The sequence below is a fragment of the Acomys russatus genome, chromosome 21, assembly GCF_903995435.1.
Source record: "Acomys russatus chromosome 21, mAcoRus1.1, whole genome shotgun sequence".
NCBI classification, from domain to species: domain Eukaryota; kingdom Metazoa; phylum Chordata; class Mammalia; order Rodentia; family Muridae; genus Acomys; species Acomys russatus.
The window spans coordinates 10477892-10496289 of NC_067157.1; the positions used below are offsets into that span (position 1 = coordinate 10477892).

The following is an 18398-nucleotide window of genomic DNA, read 5'->3' on the forward strand; positions in this document are numbered from 1 at the left end:
TCAGAGGATGAGAACATTTGAAAACACTGTGGCGCATAACATTTTGGTGTCAGCTTATCTTCTACAAGACCTGCCTTTTTCTAAATTTTGACTTGTTATTAACTGTAATACTGCCATATAACTATATTTTTAAAACTTTCCATCAAAAGGCTAAATGTGAATGAATTGATTTTGTACTGATATTGGCAAGCCATGACTTCTGCCCCTCCTCCTTCATGCTAAGGAGCCTCCTCTAACTTGTAAACTCGTCCGTGTTAGGAATACAGCTCTGTGTTAAAGCTTAAGGAAGGAGTGATACTTGGAAGCAAAATTAGAATCTTTCGTAATTACCAAGGAAGCAATCATCTGTGATATAACAGATTGGGGACTTTCTGTTTTATGATTAGAATCCAAATCACTTGGCAGAGTCTGGAAAGGTGACACCAGGATCTTTGCTAGGTTCAAGTCAAGTCCCTAGATTTTTGAGGATCCGCTGTTAAAAACAATATGTAATCCCTCTCCTCAACCTGCATGGGGTATGCTGTGTGTTGTCTGGAGACTCGACCATTTTTCTCTAGGGTACAGTTCCCCTCACCAGTTTAAGGAGACTTTGCAGCTGGTTGGAGAGACAGCTGTTTCTCTATAAAAGTCATACTTGAAGTGGACAGTCCAGGTTTACAAGGTGGAATTTAGAATGAGACTGTGTGCTTTTGTAAGGCCTTAGATATTCCTAGTCTTTTCTCACAGTTAAAATTAAGGCCATGTCTACTTTGCTGAGTCAAGGATCCATAAGTTAATGCACCTTGTGACTGGGAAATGCTGGCACAGAGCGGGCATTTAGCAAATGGGAGTGTTTGTTGTTTCTACAGTCATGGGCACTGCCGAGCAGGTAGGCTTTTATGGGGAAGGATTACGGGCTGAAAGTAGGAGCTGGGGCTGCATCGTAAGCTCCGAAGCGCGGGAGTGCTTTAATCATAACCTCGCAGTGTGATCAGGGAGATCAAACCAGAGTGGTGCAAGGATTTGGCAGCCAAGGGGAGAGTTTGGTTTTAATAGATGAAAGAGTCATGGAATTCTTAAATGGAGCGATGGTATCATCAGAATTGAATTTGTAGGATGAGATGTCTGGTTACGCCCTGAATGGTAGGAAAGAACAGAAAAAGAGACTAATGGGTGAGAACCCACCGTTTATTTTCATCATACACACATACGAACTGAGGTGTTGATGCTCTTCCTCCTTTTGTACTTATTAAACCTGTGAGGCGAGTGTTCTTCACCCTTTATTTGTACAGCGCAAAGCAAGTCTGATTACACTGACGTCAGTAATGTCGGGAGGGGGCGGCAGGGCACGGCGGGGGGGGGGGGGCTCAGATCTAGATCACTGTTAATTATCCATCAGTTACTGGAAGGATCATTTGAGGACCACTGTGTAATCTGCAGGAAACAGTCCTATGACTTTGCTAATTCTGAAAATTAACCAAATTGCTTATTTTGTAAAATACCAGTCCTCCATTCGAACCAAGAACTTCCCTAGATGGTCTCTCTATTGACAGGGAATCATTTGCTCCAATTATAGACTAAAGCTGAAAATATCATAGTCAGGGTTTTAGATCAGCAGCTTTCTTCCCTGAACTAGGTCCTTTTTTAAACTTTTTAGAGATAAATTATTTATTAGTTTCTTTAAAAACATATTAAATTCACTGGACTCAGGAAGAAATCTAGACCCCTTAAACTAGCTATGCTTTTAGGGTGTGTGTGTATATTTGTGTGTGTGTGTGTGTGTGTGTGTGTATTCAGAGAACAAATGCTAGTAGCTATTAAAAAATATAACCATAAGAGCTGCATAAATATTAATGCCTTAGACATTTTGTGGCTTTCCACTCGTATGAGAAGATTGACCTCGGAGTTGTCAGCAGCAGTGACGTGTCCTTTACACGTAGTGGTCAGACTTCACACACACCTTACAAAATTATTCTGCCAACACAACTGAGTCATACTCTTTTCCTGATCTGTAGAAAATAACTCAGTAAATAAATTCTTCTCATTTCCAAACATCTTTACAAGTTTTAGACATTAATGGCACCATGATTATTAATGAAAAATGTATCAATAACTACAAAAAAACCAATATGGGTTTTCCTTATACATAAAGTTTTAGTTGTGATTTCATGTAGTCTGTTTTTACCAGCATGAGTCATGATAGATGGCTGAAATAGTGAGTCTCCTGAAGACTTCTGAGAAGCTCCTCTTTTTTTTTTTTTTTTCGGGAAGCGTTTCTCTGTGTAGCCCTGGCTATCTTGCCACTCTCTGTAGTCCACGCTGGCCTTGAACTTAGAGATCCTCCTGTCTCTGCCTCCCAAGGGCTGGAATTAAGAGTGTGCAGAGCCGGGTGAGTCCAGGACAGCCAGAGCTGCACACAGAAACCGTGGTTCAGAAAACAAAGAACCAAAAGGAATGCTCGAGAACCCCTTCCTGTAGTTAGCAGGTCTCTGAGACGTTCATACGAGCATCTTCACATATAAAAATGTTTCTCCCCGCTCTACTTAAGTTATCACTCCACACGGGTGGACGGGTCAGGCTGCTTCTCTTCAAAGCATTGTCATTCAGGAAGCTCATCGCTCCTGTCACTGAGAGTCACCCTTTGACCAGTGTCACCCACACAGACCCGACACCTTGGTTCTTACTGTTGGTTCTGCTTTCACTTGTTTGATGGCTATTCTTGCTTGTCAACCTGACTGCATCTAGAATTAACTAAAACCCAAGCAGCTAACTATACCTATAGGGATTTTTATTCTTAATTAGTTATTCAGAGTGGGATCTTTTAATCTGGATCTTTTGAGGTGGGACGATCCATCTTTAATCTGGGCCACACCTTGTAGTGGCAACCTGTATAAAGGACCCGGAAGAAGGAAGCTTTAGCTCTTTGCCTGCTTGCTCTTGCTTTCGGTGGCAAGTCATTCCTTCACTGGCATTAGAGCCTGCTTCTTTGGCATGCTGATGTATACTGAAGACCAACTGAGACATCCAGCCTCATGGAATAAACAACTATTGGATTCTTGGACTTCCTGTTGGTAGATAACCATTGTTGAACAAGATTGACCACAACTTGTAAGCCATCCTAATAAATCCCCCATATGTACATATAGAATATATTCCCTATTATATTATGTATTATGTGTATTTTATATGCATAAAATATATATTAAAGACATATGTGTATGTATGTATAATATGGTATATATTTATGCTATAAAATATGTGTGTTTAATGCATGTGTACATATACATATGAATGTATATAAGGTATATACATGTATATTATATGATATATAATATATAATAAATCCCCCATATATATCTTTATATATATGTTCATTTTATAAGTGCTGTTCCTCTACAGAACTCAGACTAATATATCATGCAACTGTTTTCAGTTTTACACATTAGTGAGAGCATGCAGCATTTATCTTTCTTGTCCAGGCTTATCTCATGTAACATAGTTTCCTCCAGATTCATCTATGTTGTCACAAATGACAATATTTTTTAAGGTTGGATTATTTTCTACTCTGTATATGTATATATAATATATATAATATATATATAATTTTTTTCCCTTGTTTTGTTTCACTGTGTAGCCCTGGCTAGTGTAGAGCTCACTATATAGATCAGAGTGGCCCCAATCTTGTACTCCTTTGTTTCTGCCTCCTACCTGCCTGGCTTGCTCCCTTTCCTTTGTTCATTGCCTAGTTGGTAGCCACTTTGGCCATTGCACATCATCCTGCAGTGAACCGGGAGTGCATATTTCATTCATTTCCTTTGAGCACATACTCAGTAAAAGCTTCGCGAGATCTCATGACAGTTCTAGTTCTCAGCTTTGAGGGCCGTCCATGTTGTGTTGCGTAGGCTCTGGTGCTGCTGTGCCCTCCCTTCAGCAATGCACTGAGTTGCTTCCTCCCGCCCTTGCCAACACTCGTCGGCTTTTGCTTTTTTCATCAGCAAAGGGCTGTTCTAGCAGAGGTGAGGTGGTTCTTCGTTGAGATTTTAATTACATTTCTCTGATTACTGATGATGAACATTTTTTTTTTTTCTTTTTTACTTTATGTGCATTGGCGATTCACCTGCATGTGTGTCTGTGTGAGGGTGTTGGGTCCCCTGGAACTGGAGTTGGACAGGTGCAAGCTGCCTTGCGGGTGCTGGGAATTGAACCCGAGTCCTCTGGAAGAGCAGTCAGTGCTGTTAACCACTGAGCCATCTCTCCAGCCCCAGATGAACTTTTTTTTTTTTTTCGTCTACCTGGCCATGTCTTCTTTTTTTTTAAATGGCTATTGTGGACCTTTGTTTTAATCAGTTCTTTTCTTGCTATTGATCTGTTTGAGATCTCTATATATTTGGAATATTACCCCTTACTAGCATATGATTTGCAAATATGAATAGTTTCTTACATTTTAAATGTTATATAAGGAGTTAAATTGCAGCTAACTATAGTGTACTCTAATATAATTATAACTGAAAACTTAACCCTCAAGTTAATTAGCTTGATATGTGAGTATATTATATATATATTCATGTACAGATGCTTGCTCTGCATTCACTAGCGCATTGGTGTAAATTGCTATAAGTCACTTGAACATATTAGCTCTTAAACCCAGTATATTAGTTTGCTTTTCTTCCCTGTGACCAAAATTTCTGATATAAACAGCTTAAGGGGGGAGGTATTTTATTTTATTTTTATGGGTGTTTTGCCTGCATGTATATCCTGCACCACTTTTGTGTCTGGTACCAGTCGAGGTCAGAAGAGGGCATTGGGTTCCCTAGAACTGGAGTTACAGCTGGTTGTGAGCCACCATGTGGGTCCTGGGATTCGAACCCAGGTCTTCTGCAAGAGCACTCAGCACTCTTAACCACCAAGTCATCTCTCCAGCCCTTAAAATATTTTTTTACTCATGGTTTCCCTCATCCGTGTTTGGTTGGCCCTGTGGACTTGGACAGAACGTACAGCCCCAGGTTGTGTGGCAGAGGAACCTCTGTGTCTCACTGGGGCAGGGTGGGACGGGGGGCCCAAGCAGGATGCTAGGGACAAAATACCCTCTAGAATCCACTTTTGTCCAGTGACATTCTGCAACTTGGTTCCACCAGAGGAAGTTTCCAGAGATCACTGCCACCTGGGTGCTAAGTCCCCAGCACACGAGCCTTGGGGGGTGAGGGTGCTGACACCTCATATCCAAACCTTAACACTTAGCTACTAAAACTTGAAAAGAAAATTTGAAATTGCTTATATGCTTTTAAAATGGCTATCCTGAATTAAAAGGGTTGCATATTCAGAGACCAGGACATCTGGGACGCTTTCTCAGTTCCAGTCACCGCGGAGCCCTGCAGAGCCTGCCTTCTACTGTCATTGCGTGTCTTTCAGGTCCAACAGGTAGCAGGAAGTTAAGGCGGCCTAAAGTGGGTGAACCCTCCTCCACCACAACTTCCTAATCTTTTTGGTTGCCTCCTGCCCCAGATATCTCTAAGCTCTTTAGATTTTCACATTGCTGCAGGCACAGCAGCACATGTAAATTGCATTTGTTTAGTAAATGTGCTTCCATATAGAAATCACCATCCCTTGATACTGAGGATAATCTGTATAGAGCGGGGGGAGTCTGGTGTGTACAGCCTGTGGACTACTGCTTCTTGTAAAGTAGATGCTCCTTTCCTAAGGCCATCACCCCTGTAGACGCTGGTAGCTTATCACACGTGCTAGAGGCACATCAAGGGCAGTGGGATTCTGTGTTTGGATTCCCTCTCCCCTACCGACTCGAGAGGCGCCAGATGCTGTTTTGAGGTGATCTGTGATGGCACAGGTCATGGTCTTAGGAACTTTTAACCATTGTCTTGTCACTGATTTGGCGCCTATTCGTTGTAACAAGTTTCATGAGTACATGAAGTTGGTGACAACTCCCAGCAGTCTGTGTTGGTTTTTTCCTCTGTTCCACTCATGAGCAGATGTGGGCCACAAGGTCTTGCTTTCCTCTTTTTAATTTAGAATGAGTAGCAATTAAAACCCTTGTAGATATTGGGCATTTTAAGCAGAAATGTAAGTTATAAGTCCACGGCAATCTTGCAGTGGTTTATTTTCCTCTAATGCAAATAATCTGACAGCTAAATTTATAATCTCCTATGCACAGTGCAGTCTGCAGAAGGCGCAGTGCTGGCTAGGGAGCAGGAATTTACATGTGTGGCTTTGGAAATGTATCGTAGAAAAGATGTTCATAAAGATAGTAACCTGAGATGTTCTAATGTCAAAATACTTCATCAAGAACAATGGATGTTACAGTGTACAAATAAATGCCATTGCGCGCCCACTGTAATGGTATGTGCCTATGGGTGAAGGCAGGAGGATTGCTAATTTAAGGCCAGTGTGGCTTCCATAGCAATTCCTAAGCCAGCCTGGGCTATATTGTAAAACAAAACAAGAATAAAGAAAGGAAGAATATTAAGTTCATTCTTTGCTGAATGTGAAGACTCATTTTACTCTTCATAAAAACAAACAAGAAAGCAAGACGTTAAGGTAGAAAGATTGCCGGGAGCTCAAGGGCAGCTGGGTCACAGCCTGTAGAAAGATGGCCAGGAGTTCAAGGGCAGCTGGGTCACAGCCTGAAGCCCCGTCTCAGTGATTTTCCCAGGGCCGTTTATAATGGCATTATTTAATAAGAGTTAGCATGGCGTGTTGTGGTACTTCTTAAGTGAGTGTCTTACAAGTTAGGCTTTATGGTGGACTGTTTAGGGGATGGCTTAAGGCAGAGAGACCTTTGCCTTAGGTTTGTCCATAGTCTTGGTTTGTACAGGTAGTAAAACTTGGTCCTAGAACAGCTAAAATGCCGCACCTTAGTCTTCTTTATGTCCGGCAGAGGAGAGCTCCTGTCTGCCCTCTCAGTATCTTTGTACAAAACAAATAGTTAGAAAGCCACAGCATCCCAACCCAATAGGCAATAGTGCCCCTGTTTTGTTGTGAATGTGAACTCTCAGAGTGGGTAAGTTTTATTTACATTTGTGATCTCTTCTTGGGGACTGTTATGAACACTTAATTTTTAGTTTGTTTCTGTCCTGTGCCTCCACTAGGATTCTGGTTGATTTTTGGATAACGGTGTCTGTATTTTCTGTTTCCAGGCACTGTCATGAGTGTAGAGGATTCTGAGTCTCTACCTTCAAGGACTTATAATTAGCAGATGAAAAACATGGCTTTTAGAACAAAATTTGTGGTTCAGTGCCATCATTGACAAAAGATCACCCCAAACTCCCAAGTCATGATTTAGAAATATCTATAGTAATCCTGAGTTACCCAGAGAACCACCTTCAAATAAGACTTCCGGCAGCATGAACATGTCGCTCTTGAAATAAATATCCACACGTGGACATACAGGAGCTGTGGTCTTCTGTCCCAGGAGCTGACAGACAGTACCCATCAACCATTGCCTATTTACACAGAACCATGTACAGCAGGCATGGTCCCAAATAGGTCAGTCAGCCTCTGATGGTTTAGAGTTGAAAACACACTGTACAGTAATTTCCATAAGCTTCTTTTCCTTCCTATTGCAGTTTGGACCAGAAAATCCCTTTAGAACACAGCAAATGGCTGCTCCTAGAAATATGCTTTCTGGATATGCAGAGCCAGCGCATATCAATGACTTCATGTTTGAACAGCAAAGGAGAACATTTGCCACATACGGTAAGGTGATGATAAAACGTAAGCAGTTGTAAGTTTGGCTTTATTAATAGCACGAGTAATGTATACCATCGCTGATTTTTGTCTTCCTGATTTTTAAATTTATTCATCGAGATTTCATCAGAGGCAATGTACTTTCTTATCCACACTATAAATACTGAATGAGAAGTGTCCTTGAATATTGAGCTTTTATTTTAAATCCTCTGTGATTTTTTTTTTTTTTTTCAGTACTGAAAATAATCTGTGGTCCTAAAGCCAGGATGTTCCTTGTTACCATGCTCAGTAGTGAACAGTTGTTATTAAGTCTCCATCACGTGCAGGTCAAGTTGTCAATGGATAAATAGTATGAGAAATTACATTCATTGTCTTATATACTACTTAACTTTATCCATACTACTTCTCAAATGTTTTCTCTTAATTACTAAAGAATATTAGCCAGTAAATAGTAACAAATTCATAGTATAAAATAACTACACTCTCTCAGGGAATGTTGGACTCGGGGGTTTTTTCTATGCCTGCTCTCGCTCCCACAGAATGAGACAGAGACATGTTACATTTATAGTAAGCTTTAAGCACCATGACTGGGCAGATAACGATCTGCTCTAGCTCAGCTACACTAGCCTGGCCTACTTCCCAGCCGTGTGCCTGTTACCTGTCCTCTCATCTCACCCTGCCCACCTCTGCTCCATCCTTGTCCCCGTGACTCCTCCGTGATGACCTCCTCCTCGTGGCATGGCGACCTTCTTTCTCCTTCTGTATATTATTAGTTTTTGTGTCTGCATGACAAGTATGCAGTCACAGTGAAAACTGCCATACCAAGCTGGGAATGTAGCTCAGGTGACAGACTGCTGACCTAGCGTATACAAGGCCCTGGGTTCAGTCCCCAGGACAGCATAACTCATGTAATATGGTCATATGTGCCTGTATGTAATCTTAGCATTCCAAGGAAGTACAGGCCTGAGAATCCGTAGCTCAAGGTCATCCTTGGGTGCAGAGTGTAGGCCAGCCTGAGCTACATGAGATCCCGTCTCAAAGACAAATAACAAAAAGGATGACGGCACACCACCAAAACCACTTTAAAAGATTTCATAGACCCCTCTCTAGTCCAGTAAAATAGTTACAAATTGACTTTCTACCCATTGCTTCTATAAGGAGTCCGTTCTAAGCCTACAGTAATGTGTGACACATTAGAAACTACATCCTGAGGGCTGGGGATATGGCTCAGTTAAGAATAGCGGCTACAGCTGGGTATGATAGTGCACGCCTTTGATCTCAGCACTGGGAGGCAGAGGCAGGTCTGAGTTTGAGACCAGCCTGATATACACAGCTAGTTCCAGGACAGACAGCTCTACCCAGATAAACCCTGTCTTGGGAGGTACAGGTTTGGGTACCTCCTGTGGGGTAACCCAGTCTGCCCTTCCAGAGGACTTGGGTTCAGTTTCCAGCACCTACATGGTAGTTTACAACTGTCTGTAAGTCTAATTTCCAAAGGATTCAAAGCTCTCCTCTTACCTCTGTGGCACCAGGCACTCACATGATGCATAGACATGCATACAGGCAAAACACCCACACACATAGAAACAGAAACTTAACTGGTGAATTAATATATTCTAGCCTTTACTAAGATACACTTAAAATTTTGTTTTCATAGATTTGAGAAGGGGGGCATATATAATAATTTAGAGAGCTTAAGTCTCCTTTTATAACCAAGCAAGATTTAAAAACAATAATAAATTATATTTGTATTAACATCAAGTTATGTAAAAGCAAGAATAAGCAAAGAGCCATTCTTGTGTTTGCATGCCTTTAATCTCAGCTGTTGGGAGGCAGAGGCAAGTGGATCTCTGTGAGTTCAAAGACAGCCTGATCTACATAGTGAGCTTCAGGACAGCCAGAGCTATAGAGACTCTGTCTCTAAATAAATAAATAAATAAATAAATAAATAAATAAAAAGTAGATAAATCAATAAAGGGGCCATTGCATTGTGCCTCTGCCTGTAGGCAGCAGTGGGCTAGGCCAAAGTCTCTGCTATGTAGGGGTTAAAGACATAAAACGTGTGTAGCTAGAGTGTATGAAGCAGCCTGGAGACTCAGGGGCAGATAGTACTCACTTAAGGTAGTGACTCCTAGGCTATGTACCTGGTCACTGCATTTTTCACTCATGCACAAAGAATAAATATAAGGGTCATGTGTTAATGCCCGGCTGGTGCTCTGGAGAGGGTCCAGGGTAGATTCTCTGGTATTGGATGTGGATGCCCTTCTAGTTCACTTTATCTCTTGGGTGACCAGAGCTGATGGCTCAGGCAACCGATCAGGATTGAAAGAAGAAAAAGGAAGGAAAGGGAAAAAGAGCCCAAGGTTTATTCTCTAGGGACTGGCTGTGCTGCGGCTGAGAACTTAAACTGACCACCTGTTTTCCTATGGCTGAGGCTGTAAAAGCGGCTTCTGGCTAGAAACTGCACGGGGTTATAAAAGGAGGCTCTTTGATCTTTAGATAGGCCTCTTTACAGAGATCTCCAATAAGTTGGTGTAAACTTAGGCTTATTAGCCATAGAAGGCTGATGCCCCTGAGTCTGCTAACTTATTTACTAATCTATAGAGAAATAAGAAGTAAGAGAGAGAGATAGAAAATAAACCACTCTCACACATACGTTCAAGAGAAGAGGACCAGGAGAAAAGGTGGATGAAGTCAGGCGTCTTAACTTCAGTTGAAGTTAAGCTGCTCAACCTTTTCTCCTCTGTTCTCCTTCCTTTTCTCCTCTGTTCTCCTGCTCACTTTTATTGTAGCCCATATTTATACTTCTGAGAAAAGGGAATTACCTCATAATCAGAAGAGTACAATTAATCACAAAAGCAGATGAATTCTAAAATACAACAGGTTACATGCTTTAAAGTTAAACATTTCTTATCTATGTATCCATTACATAAGTTCATGGTGAGTTCAGAATGACAAAGATTGGCAGGGTCAGGGTTAATAGGGTCTGAAACTCACATGAGTATACAACTTATCAGTTAGGACGGACCTGACTATACATTATCCAGCTATCTCTTAGTTCATTATGAGCTCAGGACAATAGTTTTGTCTGTCTTTCATTCTAAGAAACAGAGTAAATTCAGACATCTTTAGGTAACTTCATTCCACATAGGTTCACATGGAGTTTAAACAAATTTGGCTACATTTATGGTCAAATACCAGGATTCATGGTGCCATCTGCAGTGGAGGCTTATCTGAAGCCACAAATCTGCTGGTAGGCTATCCTAGTGAGGCATCTGGAGGTCCACAAAGGTATTTATTGCAGCCATAAACTAACTTTAACTTTTAAAACTATTTGAGCCAAATCAGGAATTCCATAATCAGGGAATAATTCATCTGGAAAACAAAAAGTACATCTTCAATAAGATCCTCTAGGAAGTTTGCTCAATCAGAGCTGGTCAGTACCCAGAAGCTAACAGTTCACACCGATGCCAGATGTATTTACTTTTGGTTTTTCGAGACAGGGTTTCTCTGTGTAGTCTTGGCTATCCTGGACTCGCTTTGTAGACCAGGCTGGCCATGAATGTAGTCCTGGCTGTCCTGGACTCACTTTGTAGACCAACCTGGCCTTAGACTCACAGTGATTCACCTGCCTCGGCCTCCCTGGGTGCTGGGATTAAAGGCATGCGCCACCATGCCCGGCTCCAATGCCAGATTTCAGAGAGATGCAGCAGTGCACAATTGACAGGGTAGTCGGAGGTTGGAAGCAGTTCTGGGGTCCATCACAAGACAGACCTTGCAAATATCAGATCTCCTCCAGAGATCTCTCATGCCTCCCAGACTTTCCCAAATCAATGGCTCCTGACAGCATGTCAGAGGCTGGAAGCACTTTTGGGGTACATCGTGGTATAAGACCTTGCAAACACCAGATCACCTCCTAGACAGCCCACATGCCTAGTGAGCTCCCTGAACAGGGCGGCTCTTGGCAGTCATGTTACTGCCCCTCATTTGAAGAGTATTAGCGAAGGGCCGTCCTTACAGCCTGTGCAGTGTTAGCTGTGTGAGCCAGGCCTACGAAGCTGGCACATCAGTTCAGTTTCACCTGAGCATCATCTCCCAGCTCTGAGGTATAGAACAAACATCAATCCTACCGTCTCAGTATGTGACTTGGGGTGGATTTATACTCCATCGTGCACTTAGTTTATGCTGGAACCAACCTGTAGCAGCATCCTTGCCAATGAAATTGATCTCATTTGCTGTCGCAGCCCAGCTCCTTATTTATCCTTCGGCTTTTGGCTCCTCCTGTTGTTGGTGTTTCCCCGGCTGCTCCTCCTGAGGCCCTGGCCCGCTGTCCTGCTGGTCTCAGGGAGGCTTCTTTCTCACAAGGGCTCTTCCATTGTCCAGTCACACCCAGATTTTCTCTTTGGAATGAGGGAGTAGAATTTGAAGTAAACGCCATTAGCCCCATCATAGTCATTAGTAACGTGCATTTAACTTATGTTAGTAGCAATTAACATTCTTTAAAATTGAAGTCTGCTTCAGTAATTTCTGTAAGAAATCCTTGAAGTATTAGATTACAAGTTGATTCTAGTTTTCAATCTTAAAAATGTAACTGGTGTATTAGACAGTAAGATGCCTTTTAAAATACAGTAGTCAATATTCTTATGCATAAAACTTTGTTTTTGTAAATAAGTTTCCAAAGTAGCTCACAGACTGTTTTTAAACTTCTGGTACATTATCAAGCTGCTTTCCAAAAGAATTTCTCCAGTTTATTCCACCATGTGATAAAGGAAAGCCACGTACAAAAGCTGCCCAAACCCAGGACCCTTGTGGCTGATTTTTTTTTTTCTTGGTTATATAATAATCAAAATTAAACCATCTTTATCTCAATTTGATTTCTCTGGGCTAGTAATGAAATTGAAGGGTTTTTTGTTTGGTTGGTTGTTTTTTGTTTTTTGTTTTTTTCAAGTAATCCTTAGCAAATTGTTTATAGTTTCTTTTGATTCACATATAATAATAATTTTTTTTAATAATCATGAGGGTATAATTATATAGTTAGTGTTATAACCATCTTAAGTATGACTACCAAAAGGGGGAAGGTCACTAACTCTCTTGGAAAGGCATAATGGAAAACAAGCTTCAGAAAGATACCTGAGCATGCTTAAAGACAACAATGAAGGTATATTAGCTTTGAGATACGGACAGTAGATAATAAGCAGCTAATTGAACTGAGAGCCTATGGTCTTAGGCTGAGGTTTTGTCTTATCGCTGGTGATTTGTAGTAGGATGTTGTCTACGTGTTGCAGTCTCCCTTGGTTGTGAAAGGAAGATAACGCGATGGACTCATCACCTGGGGAGCAAGGCAGCTGTGGGGACAGTGGAAGTGCTGGGGAAGATTCTAACACGGAACTCTTTCCTTGGGAACAAGACTGGCCAGAGGAGCTGGGGACTGCTGCTTATACAAAGCAAGGATGACCAGGAACACCCCTGCTCCCCTGCAGCACCATGAAATGCCATTCATATTTGTGTTTACAAGACTCATTTTCATTATACTTTAGGTAAATTTGGATGCTTGAAGTGGCAGTTTTTAAAGATAACACTATGTTGCTCTGAGTTCTCCATAAACCGCTGAAAGTCTCATTAAAAGAACTCAGGTACAAGGCTGGAGGAATGGCTGAGGCCAAGGTGAAGGCTCACAGCCCCAAAATGTGCAACATTTTGTGTGTCAAACATTACCTAGTGCAAGATGTGTTGCATGGCACCGTGGCCTCAGTGGTCCAAGGGAACGCAGGGAAAGAGCATCTCCCCACATGGGTTCACATTAGTGTCCCCAAGTCAACCACCCAATAAATGAATGCTTGGTGAGCATCAGTCCTCATAAGAACCCAGAGTGCTCATAGGCGGAAGGCGGATCATCAGTTAGTCAGCCTGTGGCTCACAGCCTCTTTCTATAGCAGAGATTACAGAAAAGTCTTCTCTTATTACATAGTTCAAATACGGACCTCGTAGATCTTACGTATTCTCATGGGTCCTAAAGCGTCTTTCCAACTGGGAGCTTTCAGTGGAGTTTGCTTTTTTTCCTATTGGTAGCCATTGTTGAAATGGTTATAACACTAATATTATCCCTTATACCCTTAAAGCCCTAAAGTAACTCACGATATTTGAGCCTGCTCCAAAGCCACATTTCTAACATGAAGCTCTCTCCTCTGGCTAAGAACATATTCTAATGGTGGAAAAACAGAAAACCATATGCAAATAAGCTAACATCCAGGTGGTTGGCTCCATGCCCGCACGTTGTAAGGGTGATTTGAACTCTGCACCCTTGGCCTCCTTTAAAGGTGCACTTCGTAACAAATCTTTTTTATGCTTCCCCAAAGAAATCCCTTTCAATCTTCAACTGCAAAAATAAAAATCAAGGTTAAATCTGCCCCCTGGTATGTGCCTTTGGAAAGTGCAGTGGTGTTTCCTGGTTGTTTCATGGGCTGCAGGTCATAGACGGGTGATCTCTGGCTCACTTTTATGAATACACTGCATTATCAAAAATGCATATCATAGCACATCCCCTTGAGAAAAGTCTAATCTGAGTGTATGTATTCTTTTTTGGGGGGCAGCTCCCTTTCGTCAATTAGGACCACAAATGCTTACAGCTGTGGCCTGTGTGACTGGTTGAAAGACTGTTCATATGCCAGCAGATAGCCATAGAAACATCAGGAATTGCCTTTAAGAATCGTATTTTAAGAGTTAAAACTATTCTTACTAGGAAGGATATTTTCCAAATAATAGCTATATCTTATATACAACTTCTTATCCTATTTCTTTCTCAGTTTAGTAACTAATGTGATAACTGTAGCATCCATCAACAGGAAGGAAAAGGAAGCAGCTCCTAACTTTCTGAACACATCGTGCACATGTATTCTTAACTCTGGGAGACTTTGAAACTGAACTTTGAATCACAGCTAGAAAGGCTCGTGGTGCTACAGTGATTGTTAGACTCGTCCTGTGAGATTCTGCTTCCTCTTCTCGGGTCTTCATGGTCCAGCCTGACACGTGGCTTAAGCGTTGTAAATGGAAGTAGAACCCAGGAAGGAAAGCCTAACCCCCTTAGAGACCGATTTTTGTTCTCTGGAAAGGAAAATACAAAGTGGGTGTTTGCGGGCAGTAATGACATGAGTTGTACAAGAGGGGCCGGTCATTCGTGTGTACCTCTTGCTTTCAGGCTATGCACTGGACCCTTCATTAGATAACCATCAAGTGTCTGCTAAGTATATTGGCTCTGTGGAAGAAGCTGAGAAGAATCAAGGTAAGATCTTTGAAGTAGGTGAAAGTTGAGGAAATAGAGTGATACGGGCTAGAGCAGCAGAGCTTAGGACAGTTGCTGTTTGCAGCTCACTTTTGGCCAGTCTCGTCGGGAAGGTGGTGGCACTCATCTCTCGGTTATTTTGAGTACCTGGCACCATGCCCACCTCTACGAATCATTCTAATTACAACTACTGCATAGCTAACTTTGACAATTGGCCTTTCAGCTGTCAAGCTACATTTTAGAAAAATTCTATAGTGGGTGTCTGTTAAAATAATTTTGACAAGTTGCTGTAATAGCAGATTTTCAATATGACTTCGAAAACATATTTATGTTCATATTCATTTAGTACTTAGAATAGGACAAGCCATCATAGCCTAAATGCCACCTTTGCACAAAGTTCATCAGAATAGTGGAGTCTTATTTATAAAATGCCATTAAAATTAAATGATCTACTTGTAGCCCTTTATTATGAAACTGCTTTGTGAGTATGTGTTAATCAGTACTGAGATAGAATTTTAACTTGCTTTGTTGTAACACAGAACCCAATGGAAACTGCTTTGAGTTCATATAGATTGACTCTTTTCTCCTCCTCTCTCTATATAACTGGATCCTTAGCTTGTGACCATGACACTTAAACATTTCTGTGAGTTTCTTGGGTGCAAACAGTATGCAGCCTTAGCCTGCTGATGAAATCAAAATTAAAAGCTTCATATTAGAGGCCAAGTGTAGACTGACATCATTACAGAAGTAATACCAGATTCTAGGAAACACTGTTTAGTTTTACTGTTGTATATACACATGAATTAAAAATAAATTATTAAGCATTTAATGCAGTTTAATTCCATTCTTAAGTGATAAACTACAGTTTATTTTTGTTTCCAGAGGTTGCTGATATTTTACTGAGCATGATGGCACATGCCTAATCCCAGCTAAGGCTATCCTAAGCTACATAGGGCCTTGTCTCTGAAAACAAAACAAAAAGCCCACCAGTGCTGATATTTGACTCGTTAAGAAGGTGCCCGGACTGAGCAGCTCCTCTGCTCCCCAACACCTCCCCCCAGCTTCTGTCTTCCGTCTTTCAGAAGCTGAAGACTAGAAACCTGGTGTGGTGCCTTACTTCCTGGCTCTCCTACCAAACAGCAGCTGTTCTCCCACTCCTTCTTAAGCTAATAATAACAATACATTTAATAAATAATAATAAATATCTTTTTGTTGGCAAGAGTAGGTCTGTATAACAGATGCAGACCTTTTGGGTTTGGTTGCTTAGACATAGTTTAGCCATATAAAGTCATATATTGCTGATATTTCAAAAGAAAGTAGGCGTGCTTACTTAATGGCTTATGTTTGTTGTCACTGTAGGTTTAACTGTATTTGAAACTGGTCAGAAGAAAACAGAAAAGAGGAAAAAGTTCAAAGAAAATGATGCATCTAATATTGATGGTTTCTTGGGACCATGGGCAAAATATGTGGATGAAAAAGATGTAGCCAAACCTTCAGAAGTAAGCTCTGATGTTTTCACTGTCAGTTCCACTGTGTGCCGTGTCTCTGTCAGTCATGTGTTGGTAAATGTGCGATTTCCCTTGAGAACCCGGGACTCATCAAAATCTCTCAGCCTTAGCTGACTGAGAAAATAGAAATTTTCTTTGCCTTTCTGTGTAGTATTTGTATTTACCTTTTTGTTTTCTGTTGTGTTTTCTCCTATGCTCTTTTGCCTAATGTCAACTATAGGACCATTTTTTTTTATAAAATTTCCCTTACTAATGCTCCTAGGTTGCCCTGCTCGCTGCCCTTCGGTCCCTGGCAGGTTCCAATACAGAGTCAGCTCGCTGTCGTCTAGAATTACTAGTGGACTTTACTTATTAATGTATTTTTAAATTCTTAAGTTTCATCTATATTATTTTTAAAATTTCTGTGAATTTTACAAAGTAAAACTACAGAATTCTTTCCTACCTCTGGAACACAGTGATAGACAAAATCAAGAAAGCCCCGTTCTTACGGAGCTTGTGTCCTAGCTGTTCCTCACATCTGTATGTGCTACTGTCATCCCTTCCCAGACTTCCCCGAAAGAACTGGCGCAAATCCATACTTGTTTATAGCATGTAAAAGTGACTCACTGAAAACAATACGGTGTTCTAAGACTCAGTAGCCTCTCTGATAACAATTTTCTGACAGCTTGGCTTTTCATTTACACAATTAGCACATGTTCAGTTTATTTCTAGGTGTTCCAGTATATATCAGTTTAAAAATATTGTCGAGCATGTGTTGAATGCCATCTTGTAACCTGTATAACAGGCAGTCCGTCTCATTGTTGTCCTAGGAGACATTTGTGAACCTCATTATAAAGAGTATATAACCAACAGTGGGCACGAGGGGATTTTCAGACACTCGTTTTAAAGTTTACTTCTTTGTTTTCTTAGGAAGAACAAAAGGAGTTGGATGAAATCACAGCAAAGAGGCAGAAAAAAGGCAAACAGGAGGAAGAGAAACCTGGGGAGGAGAAGACAATCTTACATGGTAATATAGATTTTCTTTCATGAAAATCCGTTGAGGTTTTTCTCGTTTCGTATATAATGCCAATTGCTCTTACTGTTGGCTGCCACTATGTAACCATTATTTTAAGAACAATATCCGTTCTACAGAAATCACCATAGACTTTTTCTACTACCAAAAGGAAAAATGTAGCATGAGTTAAAGATAAGCACAGAATAATTTTTGTTTAAGTATCAGTGGATTTTTTTTTTTTTAAAAACGAGTAAAGAAGAAACTTGAATGATCCATAAGTTCTTGGCTAAAACAAAGTTGATTCCTGAGGTGTGCCATTTTTAGCCCAATCAGCAGCAGCAGCAGCAGCTAGTACGTTCACTTTTAAAGAACGAGCCGTTTCCATATGAGCAGATTTGAGCTCACTGGGCTTACAGATGCACTATGGTGCATGGGTTCCTTGGGAATGGTTACAGTTAGGAGAGTGCCTGCCGATGGCCAGAGGCTTAGTGAGAGTGTGGTTCGGTCCTGGGGTGGTGCTGTCTCACGTCAGGACCTTACGCTTCAGGGGGCCATTTATAAATGGTTTCACAAACTTCAAGTTTATGTCCACGGAGTCTGGTTAGTGGTTATGGTGCTTAAAACCATAAGCAGAAACTGGCAGCATTTATTGAACACCTAACCTGGGACAGGCATGCTGCCAGCTGCTTGCCAGGCCATGCTGGCCACACCTTTAATCCCAGCACTCAGGAGGCAGAGGCAGGCGGGTCTCAAGTTTGATGCCAGCTTGGTCGACAGAGTGAGTTACTAGATAGCCAAGGCTACACAGAGAAACCCTGTCTCAAAAAAACAAAACAAGACAAAACAAAACAGGGCCAGGCGTGGTGGCGCACGCCTTTAATCCCAGCACTCGGGAGGCAGAGGCAGGCGTATCGCTGTGAGTTCGAGGCCAGCCTAGTCT

General features: G+C 41.4%; 1 protein-coding gene across 1 annotated transcript in view; it reads left to right on the top strand.

Moving 5' to 3' along the window:
• Cdc40 (cell division cycle 40) overlaps nt 1–18398 on the top strand; it is a 51872-nt gene that overhangs the window by 16177 nt on the left and 17297 nt on the right. The window contains exons 3-6 of the mRNA XM_051164138.1: nt 7557–7686; nt 14873–14956; nt 16316–16455; nt 17374–17470. Coding sequence (XP_051020095.1) covers nt 7557–7686; nt 14873–14956; nt 16316–16455; nt 17374–17470 — 451 coding nt within the window. The remainder of the gene's footprint in view (nt 1–7556; nt 7687–14872; nt 14957–16315; nt 16456–17373; nt 17471–18398) is intronic.